The 21,128-nt window shown below is 52.9% G+C and overlaps 2 protein-coding genes across 11 annotated transcripts in view; one reads left to right on the top strand and one right to left on the bottom strand.

Annotated features, from left to right (window-relative positions):
* Positions 1 to 902: 902 nt before the first annotated feature.
* FPGS (folylpolyglutamate synthase) lies at positions 903 to 19,454 on the top strand. 10 transcript variants are annotated; one of them, XM_019636848.1, is made up of 18 exons: positions 903 to 929; positions 1,305 to 1,392; positions 1,511 to 1,726; positions 12,526 to 12,624; positions 12,715 to 12,768; positions 12,849 to 12,913; positions 14,051 to 14,177; positions 14,325 to 14,405; positions 14,532 to 14,593; positions 14,682 to 14,784; positions 15,111 to 15,188; positions 15,399 to 15,546; positions 15,630 to 15,728; positions 16,524 to 16,674; positions 16,825 to 16,900; positions 17,745 to 17,811; positions 18,303 to 18,407; positions 18,574 to 19,454. In XM_019636848.1, the coding sequence occupies exons 3-18, from the start codon at positions 1,604 to 1,606 to the stop codon at positions 18,981 to 18,983; spliced, it is 1,848 nt and encodes a 615-aa protein (XP_019492393.1). In that variant the 5' UTR covers positions 903 to 929; positions 1,305 to 1,392; positions 1,511 to 1,603; the 3' UTR covers positions 18,984 to 19,454. The 10 variants fall into 10 exon arrangements, with proteins under 10 accessions (XP_019492393.1, XP_019492373.1, XP_019492378.1 ...); XM_019636828.1 differs by having other exon boundaries at positions 904 to 929; positions 12,496 to 12,624; XM_019636833.1 differs by having other exon boundaries at positions 904 to 929; positions 1,593 to 1,726; positions 12,496 to 12,624.
* An 848-nt stretch (positions 19,455 to 20,302) lies between these two features.
* Positions 20,303 to 21,128, bottom strand: part of ENG (endoglin) — a 29,489-nt gene continuing 28,663 nt past the window's right edge. Inside the window, exon 15 of the mRNA XM_019636894.1 lies at positions 20,303 to 21,120. Coding sequence (XP_019492439.1) covers positions 20,996 to 21,120 — 125 coding nt within the window. The 3' untranslated portion in view covers positions 20,303 to 20,995. The remainder of the gene's footprint in view (positions 21,121 to 21,128) is intronic.

Below are 21,128 nucleotides of genomic sequence, written 5' to 3' on the forward strand. Positions count from 1 at the left end.
TGTATAGGTCTAAGACTAGAGCCCTGACTTCATGGAATGACCCAGTAGCGAGGGTGCATGTTGTTTCTTGTCCCATAGACAGAAGGGCCATGTGGCCGAGTGTACACTGACCACACCAACGCTGTAGCCTCAAAGGTTGCACCCCTCACCTGTTTTCTGCTACCTCTGCCCAATGCATCCACGCTGTTCAGGGCAGCCCTGCATGTGGAAAAGCTGGAAAAGCAAAGCGTCCATCCGATTAAATAAGTTAGAGCAGCTCTTCTCCAACTTCAGGGCACTCCAAACCCTGACTCAAGGTCTGGGTGGGGCACGTCTAACAAGCTGGCGGGCAATGCCCACGCTGCTGGGATCTGAGCAGCATGGACAGGGCAGGGCCCTAGGATTAAATGCTGGGCAATGAAGAAGGATGTAGAAGTACATACACTGCGCTAGAAAGACGTTCCAAAGACAATAGGTGGAAAATACCTACCGCTTGAGCTCATTTTATAAGAAAAATGCAAGGAATCACATTAAACTACCCATGGTTATTTGGAGTGGTTCGGTCTTTTATGCCTCTCTGTGTTTTCTCATATTTCCTGGATTAATATTTTTATTAATGCAAGTAAATCATATTTTAAAACACCCAAAGCAGGCCCTACACCCTGGAGCTTCTGGCTCCGAGCTCCCCCTACACCTCACCTTCCCACAGAACACCCCTCGAGGAGGCCAGGACAAGTGGCAGGCGTGGGTCTGTCCCGCGTCAGCCTCCAGCCCTGGTTTGACAGGGGTGTCATCACAGTCTGTAGTGGAAAGTGCATGGCCCAGAACAAAAGATCCCAGAGGGCAGGACTTGTGGGGTCATGACCCTGAGGCACCTAGGGTAGTGCCTGACACCTGTGAATCTCTCAGACCGGAGTGAGTTAGCCAGCTGGGAGCAGGGGACTGAAGAGGTGGGTAAACAGGAAGAGTCTCTACCAGTCTCTACCAGCTTGTATGGACTGGCCCTGCAGCCCAGGAAATGGGTCTGTGGCCTGCCTTCTTTCTTTTTGACCAAACGATTTGGTGAAACACAGCCTCTCTCCGTAGCAGGCTCAGACTCCTTAGGTCAAGGGCACCCTTGAATCCTATCCCCACTCCCTAGGAATCCTGGCCTGGCAGGGCCAGGGCAAAAGGGCCCTAACGGTAAAGGGTAACGGGGGATGGGCTGTGATAAGAGAGGCCTGATAAAGTTAACCCAAGGGCTGGAAGTCTCCCAAGTGCTCCTCTCCTGAGTCCCCTCCCCTGCCTGCACCTCTAACCTCCCGCAGTTGTTCTTTAACTCACAGACATTCTGACTAGTCCTGCATTCCGGAAACCTCCAGGGAGGACACGAGTTCCCTGGGCAGGTCCCAGGATGAGAGCAGGAACCTACAGGTAAGGCTTTCCTCCCTGCACACTGGAGGAGGGTGGAGGGCTTGGGTGTGGGGGTGGGGAGGGGGAGAAGGGCAGGTCTTAGGTATCCTGTCAACTCCCCCTCCCATCTCTGGCCCAGCTGGAGCACAGGCAGAACGGGCTTGGCTTGGCAGAGGCACCCACACTGTGATCACTTTGTGCCTTGCCTGGCTGGGGAGCAGGAAGGCCAGGGATGAAAGGTGACAGGTCCCTGGCTACCTCCTGGCCAGTGGCCAAGAAGCTGTGGCGGGAAGCAACCATGTTGCAGCCAGGCCCATCCAGGGGGACTTTCTCGGCTACATCTGCCTCCTTCCAGGTAAGAGAACACAGCGACCTTGGGCAGGTAGCCTGCCTCTCTAAGCCTCAGTTCTTTCTTTGGTACAAATAAGTGGAAACAGCCCTCAGGAGTCCAAGGCCATAGGCAACGATAATAACCCCACAAGGCGGAACCCCAAGGGAAAAGCTTTGTCATTGATAAGCCTTGTTCTAAAAGCCTGGAGTGGTCAAGGCTCCACGGAAGCCCCCATCCAGCAGGGTGGTGAGGAGGCTCTCAAGGAGGGTCTCTCGAGCAGAACCAGGGTAGTGGCAGAGGCTACCGTGAGGGTCTTCCTGTGTGCCAGGCCTGTTTACATGATCTGTAGACTAGATTTCATCTGATTTAACTCTCAGGACTTCTCGGTGAGGAAGGACTGTTAGTCTCATTTTAATAATGATAATAATAATGACCACACTGAGCAGGTGCTTACTGCCTGCTTGGCCCAGTGCCCATTTTTATCTGTATTTTACAGATCTGAGACTATTATCTGCATTTTATAGATCTGGTAGGTGTGGTTAAGAGCTGTTAGGGACTTAGCACATTAAAGATTTCTAACGTGGACTCACATGGTGGAGCCCTCGCTCTGTGACCTGGAGATTCAGGCCCATCGCCCTCTCAATTAGCCTCATCCAGACCTCTAAGGTGGGCACGCCTGCAACCCTCGCTTTACAGATGAGGCAACATGGCTCAGTGAGGTGAGGAGACTCACCAAGGAGGCTGGCCAGCAGCGGAAGCCTTCCAGCTCCGCTCAGGCGGAGACTGGCTGAAACTGGAGATCGGAACCCCGGGCTGGGCTGCAAGGGGACGGGCGAGGAGATTTAGGTTCACGTCCTGGCAGACACTAGATAAGCTGCTTAGCCTCACCAAGCCTCGGTTTTTTCCTCTGTTGAATGGATACCATGAAATGGTGCCTTTCTCCCTCTCAGGATTTCAGTCTGAAGCCCAGGCAAGAATGCAAGGCTGTGGCAGCTCAGTTAGTGTTCCAGGGTGCTGCACACCAGGCCAGGCCACGCCTTCCCAGACCCTCCAGACACGTGGCACCATCTGCCCAGCAATAGAGGTTGGGTGGCCGGCTCCACATGCCAGGGTTTGGGAGCAGGGGCTCCTTTAAGGTCACCTAGGCCTCCTTACTTTATAGGCCAGGATCCTAGGGAGATGAGGTGACTTGCCCAGGGTCACATGGTCTAGGTCCCCTCACCAGGGGAGAGAGAATTGAGGGCAGCCCCCCAGGGTCTGGGAAGTACTGGCGTTTCACAGGGCCCTCACCGGCAGCAGGGCCTCCCTTTGAAGTAAGGGCCAGCTCAAGGCCAGAGCTCTGCTGACTAGTGACCAGGTCACCTCATGGGGCACAGGGCCAGTGGGGGCAGGGTCCAAGAGTGGCCTGGGGGTGGAATCTGGGGCCCAGTATTACAGAGCCCTGTGGATGACTGTGTTAGGCCTTTGTTGCCTACCTGAGAAATAGGTCCCAGAACAGAATCTTCCTCACCGGGTGGGTGAGGATTCAATGAGACAGATGTGTGCAAAGGTCTCTGTACAGTGCTGATGTCTAGCAAGAACTCACGTTAACTATTACATAGTTAAGAAAATCCAAATTACAAGTGAAAAAAATTAGCCAGGGGTTCCCCAGCTTGGTCAGGGGGGCTAAATCTGTAGTCACAGAAATCAAATGGAGCTGGGACGGAGCCAAGCCCTTGCTTGGCCACTTGCTAGCTGGTGACCTGCGCAGGTGATGCCTCCCCTCAAGTCCTCAGTTTCCTCACTTATAAAATGGGCTCAGCACAGCGCCTGGCAAGGAGAAGGCTTGGTAAATCTTAACCTGTTAGCAGAGAGGACCTTAACCAGCTCAGAGAGCATCCAGGCCCCTCAGGGAAGAGGCGGGCTGAGGAGGCAGGCCTGAAGTCAGCCTTTCAGTGGCCTGGCTCACCACAAGGCCCCGTCCACATGCCTGGTGTCCTTCGAGGGCCCCTCTTGGCCATGATTGGGGACCCCAGGAACTTCTGGGGAGCCATTCCTGGTTCTACGTCAGTTCTGGCCCCTTGCTGGGCCTCAGTGTTCACAACTGCTAAATAACAGAATTGGTCAAGAAGAGCTCTGAGGTGCAGCCACCCAGTGTGGTAGGAGCTGTTCGTTCTTTTTTCTAATTATGCATGTTCCCAGGAGAAACATTATAAAATACATATAAGCAAAAAGAAGATAAAAGTCACCTCCAGCCTGGCCACCCGAGCTAATGACAGTTACCATTTAGGGGATAACTTCCAAGCAATTTCTAAACTATAATTATTTTAACAAAAATGGGACCCCACTGGTCCATACTGTCTCATCACCGGGTTTGTTCCCTTAACAGTCTTTCTTTATCGTGATTCATAACACTCTTTTAAAAAAAGTATTTATTTTGAAATGCTAATACAATCATGTGACTCAAAATTCAAAAACTATAAAAGGGTGGATGGTGAAAAGAATGCAGCCAGAAGGTGACATTGGCGCAGAGAACTGGCATCACTCGGAGTAGGTCCTGTGAACTTTGGGGGAAAGAACATTGCAGGCGGAGGGAACCACCAACGCAAAGGCCCTGCGGTTTGTTATGCATTCAGTCTGTGTGACCTCTAGCTGGCTGAGTAATCCTCTGTGCCTCAGTTTCCCACGAGCATTGAATGCATACCTTTAACACTGAGTGCTCACTAGTTGTGGACTTTGGCGAAGGTGGGCATGAGGTTGGCATATCTGAGGATCAGAGAAAAGGCCCGCAGGGCTGGGGGTGATGAAAAGAGGTGGTAAGATCAAAAGTTTGGATTTCATCCTAAGTGCAAGGGGAATCCACTGGAGGGTTTTAAGCAGAAGTGAGTGAAGATCTGATTTTCTTTAAAAATGATGGAGAATGGTTGTAGGGTCCAGAGGATCAGCAGCAGAGATTCTAAGCTAGGCCAGCACTGGCGGCCTGGGCCACAGGGTGGCCTGGAGGGAAGGCAGTAGGGTAGAGTGGACAGGCCTGTGGATGGTGGGGGTTGGGGATGAGGGAGAAGAAAACCTAAGGTGAGGCCCAGCTTTAGACATGGGCAGCTGGATGGATGGTGGAGCTGTTTTCCAAGCTGGAAAGGCCTGGAGAGGAGTAGGTTTCAGGGTGGAGATGCAAGAGAACATGTGTTATAGATGTGACCAGTTTAGATGCCATCAGATGCTCAGGGCTGTAGGTCCCCAAAGAGGGACATTTGAAAGTCAGATGTCATCACAGACCTAGGACAGCAGAACCTTGGAGAGAGAGGTATGAGCCGAGGGCCTTCTAATGGGAAGATGTTAGAGGAGGTTCAGCCAGCAAGGAAGGAGCAGAACCAGGAGGGAGAGTTCTGGGAAGCCCAGAGAACAAAGGGTTTCAGGAAGAAGGGCGTCACCTGCTACCTGACATGGAGCCTGTGGGCCTCTGATCACAGCTCCAATTGTTTTCAGGGTCATGCTGAGAAGTGGAGTTACAGGGTCAAAGGGTGGCTCATTTGTCCTCCTAATAAGCCAAATTCATTAACACCTTAACAGCCGGCAAGGATTAGGAGAGGCTGTCCCACTGAAGAGACAGAGTTCTGCTTAAGGCAAGTTTTCTTCCTCCAAATTGCAGAAAAGTGTTTCCTTGTAGGTCACTGAATGTAAATAGATATTCGGAGCAGGAGGAGTCCTACCTTATATCAGAGGGACAGAGCCCTGGGGTGGATATCCCAAATGTACCAATGTATCCTCTGTTCTGAAAGCTAGTCTTCTGCACAAACCTGCCAATGAGCTAGGACCTTCCCTGGTCGCCACAGAACCCTGGGTGGGGACAGGGAAGGGGCAGCCAGACCTCTCCAGTCCAGGCTCTCAGGGAGTGTGATGGCCTTTGAAGACTTGTCCTCATTGAGACACTCCACCCCCTGCCCCCCAAGATATTCCCAGAAATTATGGGCTGGTAAAGAGCTCATTTCAGCTTTTACCCTACTAAGGAGAGACTGAGAATCAGACAGGATCAGAGAGGGGAAGCAAATTGCCCAGAGTCACACAGCACATCAACAGCAGAGAGCGAGGATGACCAGACAGGTGGTGGTGACTAAGGGCAGGCTTTAGAGTCAGCATATCCAGGTTTCAATCTTGGCTCTACCATATACTGGCTGTGTTACTCTGAGTGAGTTGCTTAACCTCCATGAGTCTTCATTTCTCCACCTGCAAAATGGGTATAATCTCTAATGCACACAATTCTCAAGAAGAAAAAAAAAGATTGCGATGCCAAGTACAGGGATAAATGCTTAATAAATGTTAGCTAAAAGCAACCTACCCAAAAAAGCAAAGAAGAAAAGCACAGGGGAAGGTGTTTCAGGCAGAGGCAAATGTGAGCAAAAGCTTGGAGGTGGACGAGGCCAAGGCCAATTCCGGAAGTCCTTGCCAGCTGGCAGGGATGGGGGCCCTGCAGTGGTGGATGAGGCTGAAGGTGGGCGGAGGCCAAGCCACTGCGGGCTTGTGGGCTTTATTAATCCTGAGGCATGAGGGCAGGAGAAGGGGCAGTAACTCAGGCAGATCTGAGTTTAGAAAGTCTACTCTGGAACCCAGTACTGTGCCTTTGCTGACCTGCTGTGTGACTCCAAGCTGTCTCTGTCCCTCTCTGGGCCTTAGCCTCCTGCCCCTATAGCAATGAAGGTGGCTTTGATCAGAGTTTGCAAATCTATCTATCTATCTATCTCTTTGTGAATTTCCTTCTTTACTGCCTTCTCACCCCCCCAGACAGGACAAGCAGACTTTGTCATGTGTCCCCAGAACCCAGTGTCCTCAGCACCCAGCCCAGGATCTGGCAGGGACAATTTCTCATCAAACGATTGAGTGAATGAATGAATGGATAGATAACATCCTTTCCCTTTGGAAGGGTGAGGGTTAAAGCAGAATCCCTCGACCCCTCACGCACCCTCCACACACCTGCAGATCTGCCTCCAGTGGGTGGACACTGGCCCACTTGCCAATTTTCCTGCACGCTTGTTTTCTTTTCGCTCCAGACAATGGCTTTGTTTCTATTCTTTCTGGAGAGCGGAAATGCCTTCGTGGTGGCAACAATGGTTCTTCAGGTGTGATGAAGGTGCCTTTAATTTACTCCCTTATACATTTCTTCATCACTTGTCAAATAAAAAGCAAGGATACAAAGGAGGTGAACAGACAGTAAAGAAAATACAAATGGTTTTTAAAATAAGAAAAAGTGGGCCGGCCGAGTGGCGCGATGGTTGGGAACTGGCTTGGGATGCCAGAGGACCCCCGTTCGGATCCCACATATGAGGGCCAGTGACACTGCCCTCTACAGCTAAGATGCTGAACAACAGCTCAACCTGGAGCTGGGCTGCCGGGAGTTGCCGGCGACGGCATAGGCTGCAGCCCCTGTGGCAGTGGGTTGCCATGGGCTACCGTATGTAGCCAGCAGCCAGCGTGAGCGGCCAGCAGCCGCCAAGAGCAGCCATCCAGAAGCTGGCGACTGATCTGCCTCGCCAGGGAAGAGCGCAATGATGGTGCCAAATTGGGCCAGTGAAGCAACGTCCTCCACAACTAGACTGAAGAACAAAACGACAGCAGCTTGTCTGTTCCAATCCCCACAATTCCCCAATAAAAATCTTAAAAAAAAAAAATAAGAAAAAGTGCTCAGCCTCCTCCAAATAAAATAAATGCAACTGATAACTGCCCTGAGAATCCATTTTTCCACCTATGTGGTTGGCAAGGATTACAGCTGGCTAGTGGCCAGTGTTGGTAAGGAAATGGCTGGCTCATGGCCTACTGGGGACATGGGGGTGGAAACCAGCCTCACCCCTCTGGAGGACAATTTGGTGATCGGTATGAAACTGTCAAATGCAAACCCCCTTCAACCCAGCAGTTGTACTTGGAATTAATCCATCAGATATATTCACTCACACATGGAAGAAATGATAAGGGTAAGATGTTACCCACTGCCACATTGCTTATGATGGCAAAATACCAGAAAGCTAAATGTCCATCAGTAGGAGACTGGCCAAATACACAATGGTACTTCCACACCAAGGAGCACTGTGCAGCTCAGAAAAAAAAAATTAGCCAGTGGGGAAGCTCTTATGTACTGACACTGTCCAGAATAAAGTGTAGGATATAAAGGCATGTGGAAAAAATACAATGCAGACTGACGTATATGGTCTTCTATCTGACTAGAAAAGGGAAATCTATGTATGTATTTGTATTTGCTTGTACATGCATAAAATATCTCTGGAAAAGTCAAAGGAAACATAGCTTTGATTGCTTTGGGGGGAGGGGAAATTAGGATGCTGGGACCTGGGGTGGGAGGTGAGCTTTTCACTGTACATCTTTATGTACCTCTGACTATTTGAATGATATAATGTATTATCCATCCAAAAATATTAGAATTTAAAATAAAGTTAAGAGTAAGGAAAAGTTTTAACAATGAGAAGAAGATAATCTAGTCTACCCCCTCCCGCTTAAATTTTTATCCCTACAAATTTCCCAGCATGACTGGCTATGAAAATTGTCCTTGGAGACCACTGAACATGTGACCTACCCAAGGCCACTGGGTGACTTTGCCAAGGCCTCAGTCACCACTTACAATTTCCTGCACAACTGGGATGACACCAGATAGGATCCCTGAAATTTTCTGTGCTGTTTCTTGCCTTCCGTGTCTGTACATCTACTTCTGTTTCTGACTGGAGCTGAGGGCTGAAGTTCAACATTTGCCAGACTGCAAATCCGCCACGCTCTAGAGATGGCTTGTCACTGGTCAGAGGGAAAGGTTGACACAGGTGGCTTTGCCCTGGGCAAAGGGAAAGAAATCAGTTAAAATTCAGGAACATAGGCAAGTGGGATTTTTTACCTTACACTCCTCCTGGGATGTCATTTTCCCTGGGACCTCATTCTTGGAGGAATGTCCCAGAGCTCCAATGCCCCCAGTGACATATGAATCAATGGAGGCTGCCACTAGTCGATTGAGGTAAAAAAAAAAAAAATCTTGCTGTGTAGAGGACAGAACTGAGGAGTAATATCTGTGATACCCAACATGCTTTTATATTTGACAAGAAGGGGATAAACAGACATTAGAGAAAAGAGCCAAAGGTGCGTGAGGCAGTTTATTGAAATAAATGCATGGAAAGTTGTTCAAGTTCACTGCAGCCGGGGAAATGCAGAGTGACAATAAGAAGATACTCTACACCCAGCAGTCTGGGGGACATCCTGGGAAAGGGGTGCCCTCCTCACACACAGCTGGTGAGATGGGAGGTTACTGCATTGGGTGAAAGGACCCAGCCCTCCCACTCGATGCAATCTCACCGCAGGAATGAGGGCCCCTGGTGTGCACACCATCCACAGCAGAAAAGCACTGAAGGTTATGTGAACGCCCTTCAGCAGGCAAGTGGAGGGTGCATTATGTTGCTGCCACTGCCACTGAGTTAGCAGTGCCCCCCTCCCAGTGGGAGTGCAGGAAGGAGGCACAGAAGGTAGGAATAAGGACTCCAGGGCCAGAGTTCGAATCTTGATTTTGTAATTTGGGCATATGCTTTTATTCCCTTGTGCCTCAGTTTCCTCACCTGTGAAATAAGGATGATAATACTAATACCTGTTTCCTAGGATTGTGATAATGAAATAAGTGACTATGTAGAAAGTATTTAGAGCAGTGCCTGGCCCAGAGAATCGCTACTTAACTATTTGCTAAGTCACTGACTTAGAGGAATCCCCGCAAGCTTTTTGTTGAGTAAGGTTAAGATGCAGAAAATATTGTCATCTGCATTGACAAGGCCTTATAGATGTCTAGGTGTGTCTGTGATTTCATGAGCATAGAAAACTATGGGACACATTGTTGGTTGTCAAGGATTTCCAAAGGAGGAAGGTGGGGGCGGGGAGGGGGTGAGTCGAGTTAGGGTACTTGGCTTCCAGAATTGAACGTTGATGGCATGGCTGTAAAATGTGCCAAGAGTAATTNGGGGAGGGGAGGGGTCGGAGGTGGCAAAAGAAAAACTTTTAGAGCTTCGTTATGATCATTTTTATATGGTTATTAAATTATATACATGTCTAGAGAGAGAGAAAGTTTCAATGATTAAAAAAACAGAAACCGGAGGAGGGAGGGAAAAACAAAAACAAAAACAACAGAAACCAAGAGAGGAAAGGGACCTCTTTATCTCCCATGGGGCCAGATGGGGGCGCCCTGCAGTTGATGTGAACAGCAGAAGTCCAGCCAGCCAAGGAAGGAATCTTCCCAACACATCATGTGTTTATTTCAAAATCAAACAACCTCTGATAAATATTTACCCCCAACCCCTGCAGGAAAGAGGGAGGGAGGTACTGAAATCCCAATCAGTTTTTTGAAGGATTGCCTTTCATCTGTAGAAACTTCCCTGGAGGGATGTTTGCAGCACCCCTTTCCCCCTCTCTGGGCCCCAGCTGTAAAAAAGGAATTTCCAAACTACGTTTTCCACTCTAGCTGTTGGAGCCAAGAAGGTAATAGGAAAAAGTTCTGAAAACTCCAAGACAAATGGAGTTTGTCCTACTACCTCCTCTCCAGATGACGCTTCGATCCAGTCTTTTCTTTTCTTTTTAAGATCTAATTGGCTTATTGAATGATTCATGAATTGGGTAGCATCCCATCTAGAAAATAGAAAGGTGCTCCTGCATGCGCAAATCTTCAAGTGGAAATCTGATCTTGTCATCTCTTTTAAAATCATTTTATTGTCATCCAAATTTAATCCAATTTTATCAGGCTACAAGGTCCTGCTGGATCTAGTATCCTGGCACTCTGGGGCAATTAGGCCCAACCGGTTGGAAGGGCAGTTCTTTTGGGTGCCTAGTTCTCTCTCCCCAATAGTTTGCTTTTCACACATTGTTCCCTGCCCACCCTGCCACCTCGCTGACTCCCCCTACCCCCGGTCTCAGACAGTATGTTGCTTTCTTCCAGGGAGACTTCCCAGGCTGCCCAGGGTCGGCTAGGGGTCCCAATAGCGAAGGTGCCGTTTTTTTGGTCTATTGCCCCGCAATCGGTGTGTCAGATTCGTGAGGGCAGAAGCCGCATCCCCGCAGCCTGAGGTCTCTGCGTTAAATTGGGACATTAGGTGCCGGTGTTCAGCGACCTCCATAAGGTCATTCCATCCAACCAGCTCAGAGCTGGTTCCTGCCTGGAGCAGAGGCTGAGGGCTACTGACTGGTGCTATTTTGGGGTGTGTGGCCAGATCCTTGGGAGGAGGATGACAAAATGGGTGCAGGTTCATCTAAGGCAGAGGCCGCCAGGGGAGTTTGCCCCTCATAATTATGGGCGAAGCCCTCCGCCCGGGATCCTGCCCCTCACAAGGATGGAATCCGCGGATTCTTATTGGTGCCAGTGGGCTCCTTGGGCGGCGTTGATTGGTGAACGGTGGGGGCGTGTCGGGGGCGGGGCAAGGGAAGCGGGTAAGGCAGTCTCAGGGCTGGGCCCAGCGTGAGGTCGCCGGCGCCGCGACTATGTCCCGGGCACGCAGCCACCTGCGTGCGGCTCTCTTCCTGGCAGCGGTTTCCCCGTGCGGTGCAACGACCCGGACCGCCGCGCGGCGAGAGTTGAGCGCTAGGCCCGCGCCGCTGAAGCCAGGCATGGAGTATCAGGTATCTAGCAGTCCTGCGGTCGGGCGTTGACATGCGGACCAGGCCTGAGCCACACAGCATCCGGCTCCGCCAGCCGAGGAGGGTTACCAAGAAGCCTGACACTGGGCTGGGACATCCTGGAGTCCGGGGTGGGAACCGGGACTAGGAAGTTGGGCCTGTGCCGCCGAATCTGGGAATTTTGAGGCTGAGGTGTCCCGCGATGAGAGCTGGAAGGGGCGCCTGGGGGTAGGACCAAGAGGTTCAGTGGCTCAGCTGGGGTTCTAGGGTTTCCGAGTCTCGGAAGTTTGAACCAGCAGTTGAGGTGTGGGAGAGGAAAGGGCTTCAGGAATTCAGACTTGAGAGATCGAAGAGTCTAGACCTGGGGTTGTAGTCACCAAGATTCAGGAGATGGAGATCCAAGTGCCTGGGACTGGGAGGCAGACAGGATTCTGACAATGAGGTGGAGATGGGTGGGGTGGAAATCTGGAAAACGGGAAACTTCCTCTTGGCTTTATGCCAGGGGCCAGTTGCCAGAGACCAGAACCTGATGCTAGCTTGGGGGTGGGTCCTCCAAACAGCCTGTGAGGCCCTGAGGGGAAATAAAAGCAAACTCACTCTCACCCGCCATGTGGACTCTCCTGAAGCTGACCTACCTGCCTTCCTGGTTGGGTGACCACGGGCACACCCCTCCTTCCACCCTCCTCTTCCCCATTTGGTGGCTTCAAGCAGCTCTACTCTGGGTCAAAAGGTGGAATCCCAAATCATCAAAGTTGGGCATGGAAGTCTTAAGGAATTCCTCATTGTAATTCCTCCAGTTCTAAGACCCCAGCCTTCTGTGGTTCTGGCCCTACCCCAGTAGGGGTCCAATACAGTGGTGGACCCATTGGAGGGAAGGAGGGCAGAGGCCCCAGAGGTGAAGCATGGGGACCCCATAGAGGAAGCAAGGCTAGTCCCGTTAGTCATGCTATCTGCTTAGCCTGGCACTCCCTGGGTGGGGCTGAACTGCCCTAGGCTACCGTCTCTGCCTGAGCAGGATTGATGCCACTTCTCTCTTACCAGTGGCCTGATCTCTATGCTGGGGCAACAGGGCTGGCACACAGGATGGTGCCTTGGCCTGGCCACTGGTGCACTGGGTTCCCCTGTCCCTATGGTCTGGACCCCTAGCGAGCCTTAACCTGCTGTCTGGGGACTGTGGTTGCCAGGATGCTGTACGCACACTCAACACCCTGCAGACCAATGCCAACTACCTGGAGCAGGTGAAGAGACAGCAGGATGACCCCCAGACAAAACTGGAAGCCATGAAGCTGTACTTGGCACGGAGTGGGCTGCAGGTAAAGTGGGCAGGGCCTGTGACCACACCCTCACTCCTATCTGTCTGTGAGTCCTGTTGCTGAGATGGGTTCCTTGTCTGTCTGTCCCAGGTGGAGGACTTGGACCGGCTGAACATCATCCATATCACAGGGACCAAGGGGAAGGTGAAGGATGGGACCCAGGAGGAGGGTGTCCACTTTAGGGGGAGGAAGGGGACTGCCCAGACAAGACCTTTTCTTTCTAGGGCTCCACCTGTGCCTTCACTGAACGTATCCTCCGAAGCTATGGCCTGAAAACCGGATTCTTTAGGTACTAAGGTGCGGAGGGATATGGTGTCTCCTAGCTCTCTGGGCGGCTGTGGAACCAGCCAGCACCTCAGGGCCAGGGTCAGCTCCAGGAACTGAGCTGCTTGTCTTTCTGCCCAATGTTTATTCATTAAACATTCAACTAGCACTCACCACATTGGCAGTCTTTAGTTTTCATAATGAAAAAAAATTTTAATGTGTACAAACTAAATATGTATCTAGAATAGTCACATGTCTTTTTATTAACTTAAATTCCATATACAATTTTTAAATCACAAATACAAATATTTATCGATTAGGATGTCTTTGCAGTAAGGAGCAGGAAACATGGCTCGTAACAGCTTAAATGATAAGCGTAGTTTATGAGTCCATGCTGCATCCTGAATGGGCAGCAGAGGGGCGCCCTTCCCGTCTGCGAGCCTCTCCTGCTGCTTTGTTCTCAAGGCAGCACCCACTCTTGGTGACACTCAGGCATCTAGACTCACACCAGACTATGGGGGGGAGGGAGGCAGGGGTATACGGGAGTCCCACTTCCCTGGGCTGCACTTGCCTCTCCTTCACCAGTCACATGTAAAGCAGTTGGATTGGCCTGGTGGTTAATTGCTCAGGATTTGGTCCTTGGAGTTGGGGCATTTAAGACTTTTGCCTCTTTTATATGTAACCAATTCCTTCAAGTGACCTCTAAGCATCTGAAACCAGCTGACTGAGGTCATTTCAGGCCAATATTTTTCACTAAATAGTTGTTTGTTCAAAATAAAGAAATTGAGAGGACTCATAATATGAGAGGGCTTTGAGGATTCAAATATAAGTCAACAACCTCTTTTCTAAAATAAGTTTTTGGATAAAAATCCAGCCGTCGACTTGAGCCCTTGTGGCCTCGTGAGCCAGCTGGGAATGCACAGAAGGTCTGGGGCGCAGGCAGCTACCAAGGGACTTAGGAGAAATGAGGCCGGTGGCATCAGGCCCACAAGGGCCTGGGAGGCTAACATGAGGAGCTAGGACTCTTGAGGGCAGGGGGAAGCCTCAGAAGGGTTTTCAGCAGGACAGTGACAAAGTCAGATTTGTGTTAACAAAAGACAGGTCTGACTGGGGAGTGGGGGAAGACCTGGTGGGCTTGGGCAGGGAGTCCTGATGACCTCAGGTCTCCCGGTAGCTCTCCCCACCTGGTGCAGGTGCGTGAACGGATCCGCATCAATGGGCAGCCCATCAGCCCCGAGCTCTTCACCAAACACTTCTGGCGCCTCTATCACCGGCTGGAGGAGACCAAGGTGCCCATGCAGGAGGGCCAGTGGGTGGGCAGGGTAGGGGCACTGGAGTTGGTGGAAGGACCTGGAAGGCACTGTACATCCCAGGATCCCATCTCCCCAGAGCAGAGGCTGCAGGGGCCCCAGGCTCTGATGTATTCCTCTCCACAGGATAGCAAGAGCTGTGTCTCCATGCCCGCCTACTTCCGTTTCCTCACGCTCATGGCCTTCCACGTCTTCCTCCAAGAGAAGGTGCACGCCCACTCCCTAGAACCCTGTGTCTGAGGCCTTGGGGAGGGGAATCTTAGCAGGTTGGGGGCTCCCATGTGGCATCCAGGTGCCCCTATACCCCTTGCCATGCCCTCTGGTCCTCTGCAGGTGGATCTGGCAGTGGTGGAAGTGGGTATCGGTGGGGCTTACGACTGCACTAACATCATCAGGTGAGGGCAGCTGCTTGGGGAGACAGATGGTGGCCAGGAGCCCAGGTGGCCCAGGGCAGGGGCATCATGACCCTTTTGTGTCCTGCAGGAAGCCTGTGGTATGTGGGGTCTCGTCTCTTGGCATCGACCACACTAGCCTCTTAGGGGACACAGTGGAGGAGATCGCATGGCAGAAAGGGGGCATCTTCAAGGTAACCAGGCAGCCCCAGGGAGGGGAGTTACATGGACAGCCTCATCCTGGTCCTTAAGCTCAGGGAAGTGGGGCTGGGGCAGGGTCTTTTGTATCCTGATTCAGGACAAGGTTTTGGGCATTAGGGGGTCTGGGTTCTTGTCTCAGCTCTTTGCGTGACTGGAGCAAGTTGAGCCCCTTCTCTGGCCTTAGTCTTCCCATCGAGGGGTTCCCATAGGTCCTATAGGGGGAGGCTAAATGGGCTGCCCAGACCCAGGGATGTGGGGGCCAGAGATGGAGGTGGAGGACCCTCGGCAGCCCCTGACTTACTCTCCATGTCCTCCACAGCATGGCGTCCCCGCCTTCACTGTACCTCAGCTTGACGGTCCCCTGGCAGTGCTGAAGGAGCGCGCCGAGCAGGTCTCAGTGAGTCTGATTGGAAGTGCTGGGGAGCCACTTTATCCTTTTGGGCCTGAGTTTGCTCATCTGTGCAGTGAAGGCCAGCTGCTCGTCCAACGGGTTCTAGGAGCAGGGCTTGATGGGTTCTGGTTGGTGGGGAAAGATGGAAGGGCTGATGACATCAGGAAGGGTCTTCTGGCCAAGGTGGCAACTGCAGCTCCCCTGACTCCTCTGTAGTGTCCCCTGTACCTGTGCCCGCCCCTGGAAGCCCTGGAGGAAGGGGGGCCACCGCTGACCCTTGGCCTGGAAGGAGAGCATCAGCGGTCCAATGCTGCCTTGGCCTTGCAGCTGGCCCGCTGCTGGCTGCAGCAGAAGGATCACCAAGGTAAGTGGGCAGGGGACACATGAAGCCTGCCCCTGAGGGTTCTGAGCACACTCAGTCCCACACAGTCCTCCCTTGCCCCCCAGGCATCAGGGAGCTGGAGGCCTCCAGGCCGAGCCTCCTGCAGCGGCTGCAGCGGCTGCCTCTGGCGCCTGTGTTCCAGCCCACATCTCACATGCGGCTTGGTGAGTTGGACCTTGTCCAGCTAGATCCCTTCAGACAATTCTTTCGGTGTCCTATTTGGGATGCGGGGGCAATTTGAGATGGTGCCCAAGAGAAAGGACTCTGAAGTCAGTAAGTTTCCCTGACTTTGAGTTCATGAACTCTCTATGAGCCTCAGTTTCCCCACCTGCCAAATGAGATGATTATAGAACCCACTGTGAGGTGACATCACTAAGGGGCTGAGCCCAGAGCCTGGCAGGTATGGGAGAAAGTGCCTAGCCAGTGGTAGCTGCCATTACCATCATCTTTATCATCATCATCATAAGACCATGAGGTTCTTGACAATGGTGATACTGTTAGGCTTCTTGCTTCCCTCTAAGCTTTCAGCACATAGTAGATGCTCATGGCTGTTAAACCCCTTCAGCAAATGGTACCAGTGTGTCCACCATGTGCCAGGCCCTGCATCAGGGCTGTGTCACAGCCCCGGAGCCTGGTAGATCTTGGATCACGTTCCAGCCCCAGGATTTACTGGCTCTGTGACCTAGTTTCTCTAAGCTAAGGGCTCTCTGCCTGTAACATGGGACTTAAGTGATAGTAGCCCAATGCAGGGCTGCCTGGAAGATTCCACCAGATGAGGCAGCCCAAGAGCTGATCCCGGTGATTGGCTGATCCTGGGCTGAGCAGCTGGCTCCTCAGAACGCTCAGATGGGGGCCCTTCCCTCGGGCTGTGTGTGTGAGTTGAGGACTGGGGTGGGAGAGGATGTGGGAGGGCTGCCCTGCAGTATCCGCTGAAGAGCTGCCTTGCCCCTCTCCCCCAGCGCTTCGGGACACCGAGTGGCTGGGCCGTTCGCAGGTGCTGCGACGCGGGCACCTCACCTGGTACCTGGACGGCGCGCATACCTCCAGCAGCATGCAGGCCTGCGTGCGCTGGTTCCGCCAGGCGCTACTCCTCGGCGAGAGGCGGGGCAGGTGAGTGCTGGAAAGGGTGGGGTCGCGGTGGGACTGGGCCAGAGGGAGGGGCGGGGACTCGGAGAAGGATGGAGCGGGGCCCCGCTGAGAAGGGGGCTGAGAAGGGGTGGGAGGCGTGGCTCTCTTATCCCCTCCTCACCCCTCTCGCAGCGGGCCAGAGGTGCGTGTCTTGCTCTTCAACTCTACCGGGGACCGGGATCCCGAGGCCCTGCTGAAGCTGCTGCAGGTGAGACTGGTTGGTGGGTGGGCAACAGGCAGCCCAGCCCTGGTTCTGGCTGTGTGACCATCTCCCCCCCCCCCCCCCCCCCCCCGCGATACCTTCATCCCTGAGCCTCCGTTTCCTCAATTGTCGAATTTCCCCCTCCTCTGAATTGTACTGAGGATTAAATGTAAAAGCCTCCGGCACATGAGGAAGTCTAGTCGCTGGTCACTGCTTTCATTCTCCTCCGTGGTCAGACTCAAGCCCAGGGTTAAAGGAAAAACCAGTAAGATACAGGCTCTGGACTCACTTGTCATGTCCCTTCAACCACTAGCATATGACCCTGGACAAGAGATGGCATTTTCCTGAGCCTCATTTTGCTATTAAGGATACCTGCTTCTCAAGTTTGGTTTAAGGAGTCACTGGGCTAAAGCATGTAGGGGCCCTTCTCTGCTCAGGGAACAGAGGCTGCCCTAGGCTGTCAGGGCTGAAGTGGTTCCTAGGGTCATTTCCCATTTCACAGGAGGCTGAGGCTGTTCTTCATATCCAGAACCTTCCGCTTTTGTGCAGAAAGCCTTTCCCAGCCCTGAATTTGGAGACTGCTCAATAGCTGGGTGACCTTAAGCTGTACCCCCCCCCCCAGCCTCTGTTTCCCTATCTGTACAGTGGCCAGGCAGGACACAGACGGAGGACCACTGAAGTGCTGGGGCTGGGTTATGCAGCATCACTGCAGTTCAGCTGGGGTGTGGGGGGAGCATCTTCACAGATGGGGATGTGTATGTGGGTTCTGGGGGTGCTGTGTGGAAGTTGGGGTGGGACTGGGGCATCCTGTCAGGGCTCTGACACCAAGCTTTACCCCTTGGCCTTGTAGCCCTGCCAGTTTGACTATGCTGCTTTCTGCCCTAACCTGACAGAGGTGTCATCCACTGACAACGCAGGTGAGAGGTGACGAGCCTGGTCCCTGAAGGTGGGCGGGGGGTGGAGGGCCTTGAGATAGACTGCTCTGTTGGTGAGAGTGGAGGCTTCTGAACTAGAAGTCTGAAGTAGGAGCTAGATTTGTTTTATTATATAAATATCCTTTGGTACATTTTGAATTTTGCATATGACTGCAATACTGAAAAAGAATTACTGGGGAAAACATTTTTCAAAATGCAAGGTTACAACCTACTTATGGTTCTTGAAATCAGTTTAGTGGGTCTCAACCAGCATTTTTTATTTTAAATAAAATGGAAAAAATCTGTGTGCCTTGCACAAAGTAAGGGCAGGTCCTGTTTTATGAAGATTCTGTGGGTCACATTCAAAAAAATTTAAATAGTATTGTAAAAAATAGAGCTCCTCAGGACCCACATTAGACTGTGGGGGAGTTCAGGGATCTGCATTTCTAGACATGCTTATGCCCACCTAGTGATGGACCCTGTTTATTTTACAGATGATGGCACTGAGGCCAGGGTAGGGAGATGTGCTCAGTGGACAAAAGCCCTAGCTCTGAAGCTAAACTGCCTGGCTCTGCTTCTCACCAGCTTTGTGATAGCGGGCAAGTCACTGAACCTTTCTGAGCCTCAGTTTCCTCGTAGCGTCCACTGTGGGGACTGATGATACGTGGAAAGGGCCTGGCATTAAGCAGGCGCTCAGTGTGCCGGCCCTTCTCCCACCTCCAGTCCCGTCCCCCGCGCTGATATGCCTTTCCCTGTGTCCTGCAGACCAGCAGAACTTCACAGTGACACTGGACCAGGTGCTGCTCCGCTGCCTGGAACACCAGCAGCACTGGAACCACCTGGATGAGAAGCAGGCCAGCCCGGGCCTCTGGAGCACCCCCAGCCCAGAGCCTGGTGGGCCCGCCTCCCTGCGGCTGGCACCCTGCCCAACCCATACCCGCAGCACTGGCTCCCTTGTCTTCAGCTGCATCTCCCATGCCTTGCAGTGGATCACCCAAGGCCGGGACCCAGTCTTTCAGCCACCCAGTCCCCCGCAGGGCCTCCTAGCCCATCCTGTGGCAGGCAGCGGGGCCAGCATACTCCGTGAGGCTGCTGCCATCCACGTGCTGGTCACAGGAAGCCTGCACCTGGTGGGCGGTGTCCTGAAGCTGCTGGAGCCCTCCCTGTCTCAGTAGCCAAGGCAGTGGGGTTGGAGGTGGGGCCTCCCACACCTGCCCTGCATCTCTTCATGAACTCCTATATTAGGTGCCTTTTGTTGTCTGCTTTGCTGATTCTGTCTAGACTGGCCCAGGGACCTGAGCTCTGGGCAGTGAAATGGAGGGCTGGTGGGTGGAAGGCTGAGATCAGACATCCTCTGTCCTGAGGCTATGGTGCCCTTGCCCTCTCCTTCCTGCTGAGACAGCCAGGGGACTTCCCAGTTCTCCTGCCGCGGCAGTAGGCCTGACAAGCCAGTCCATCTCCCTCCCACCCACCTGCTTCCTGCCTCAGGCCCAGCTTATTGTGTGAGCTGCCAGGCCAGGCCTGGGGTCCTGCCAGGTGCAGATCAACCGATTTCCTCCTCTCAGTGCCTTCTGGGAAAGGAGAGGGTCCCTGCCTGTGGACAAAGGGTGGCTGGATTGAATTAAAGCCTTTAACTTTTTTAAAAACGATAGCAAAATGTTTGATTTAACGCTTGACCTCTAGCTCCCTCAGCAGACAATCGGGGGGTGGGGGCTACAGTGGTACAGAACTGGATCTTGTAGGGCCTGGGCTGTGTGACCTGTGACAAGTCCCTCCTTCCCTCTGAGCCTCAAGTGGCCTGTCTGTGAAATGTGAAGACTAGCCTGATGTCTGTTGACCATATGCCAGGCACTGCTTTGCAGACCTCGCAGAGACCTTATGATTGAGAATTCTCATACCTATTTTACAGATGAGGAAACTGGTTGGCTTAAAGAAGCATGGGGGCCCGGCCGAGTGGCGCGATGGTTAAGAACTGGCTTAGGACGCCAGAGTGCCCCAGTTTGGATCCCACATATGAGGGTCAGTGACACTGCCTTCCACAGCTAAGATGCTGAACAACAGCTCGACCTGGAGCTGGGCTGCCGGGAGTCGCCAGCAATGGGCTACTGTATGTAGCCAGCAGCCAGCATGAGCGGCCAGCAGCCGCAATGAGTGCCTGTCCAGAAGCTGGCGACTGATCTGCCTCGCCCGGGAAGAGCGCAATGATGGTGCCAACTTGGGCCAGTGAAGCAACGTCCTCCAAACTAGACTGAAGAACAAAATGACAGCAACTTGTCTGTTCCCCTTCCCCCAATTCCCCAGTGCTGTTCCCATCCCCTCAATTCCCCAATAAAAAAAACAATAATAATAATAATCTTTAAAAAAAAAAAAGAAGCATGGGATCTGCCCACAGTCACACAGCCAATAAGTGGCAGGTCCAGAATTTGAACCCAGGGCTCTCCCCCCACACCTCCAATTTAGGTCCTCCTCCCATTCTCCCAGCCCAGCCCAGCACTCGTTTCATGGTCTGATTTATTGGTGGTGAGTATATAGGGGTGGGCCCAGGTCAGGCAGCCTGGCCACTCCCATCTGCTGCCTTCCTGATGGGCTAGGACGGAGGGGGTCTCCATGTGACAGTTGCAGGAAGGAGCTAGGCAACCCCATCCCCAGGGTGGGCATCCCTAGGCTTGAGTCCTCCCCTCCCAAAGTTGTGCCAGTCCAGGTAAGGATGCTGCTGGGATCAGATCCTGGCAGTTCTGGGCTGGCCATGGAGGAGGTGCTTTCGGCCTGGGTGGGCTGGGCAGAGTCTGTTTTGAGTTCTCACTTCCTGCCCAGCCCAGGTCACCAAGTGCAGGATCCGGGTTAAAATAACAGGGACTTGGGTTTCTACAACAATGTGGACATACAAGGTAGTGGTCTATCTTTCCGTGGTCCTGGGCAGCCATACCCCAGGCCCACTGAGTTTGAAGGTTCTGCATGGTGGCATGGGGGGACCCCAAGGTGTTCCAAGCTGGTGCCCCCGCTGGCAGCAGGCCTCTGAGAGGGAGGCAGGAGGGGCGGGTGCAGAGGGCATGGTCCATCCTTGGTCGAGCAGAAGGGTTGGGGTCCTGGGGTGAGTTCATGACCAGTGGTTTCCAGCTGGTGGCTGCTTAGTCTCTCCTGCTGGGCAAGGGCTGGCTGGGTGGTCCCCAGGGCTCCGGGCTGGATGCTACGCCATGCTGCTGGTGGAGCAGGGGGTGCTCTGGGTGCTCCCGATGCTGTGGTTGGTGCTACTGCTCTCTGAGGAGGCCGGGGCAGCCACCGCCACCACGGGCTCCCGCTTGCTGGGGGGACCTGGGGGC

This window comes from Hipposideros armiger, unplaced genomic scaffold (genome assembly GCF_001890085.2).
Source record: "Hipposideros armiger isolate ML-2016 unplaced genomic scaffold, ASM189008v1 scaffold_3, whole genome shotgun sequence".
NCBI classification, from domain to species: Eukaryota; Metazoa; Chordata; class Mammalia; order Chiroptera; family Hipposideridae; genus Hipposideros; species Hipposideros armiger.

Excerpts from the sequence above, each read along its gene's own strand:
- FPGS (XM_019636817.1), top strand. The coding sequence starts at position 11,177 with ATGTCCCGGGCACGCAGCCACCTGCGTGCGGCTCTCTTCCTGGCAGCG. Across the intron at positions 11,315-12,495 it reads AGCCAGGCATGGAGTATCAG|GATGCTGTACGCACACTCAA; the intron begins GTATCTAGCAGT and ends TGTGGTTGCCAG. Across the intron at positions 16,901-17,744 it reads CCCTGCTGAAGCTGCTGCAG|CCCTGCCAGTTTGACTATGC; the intron begins GTGAGACTGGTT and ends TTGGCCTTGTAG.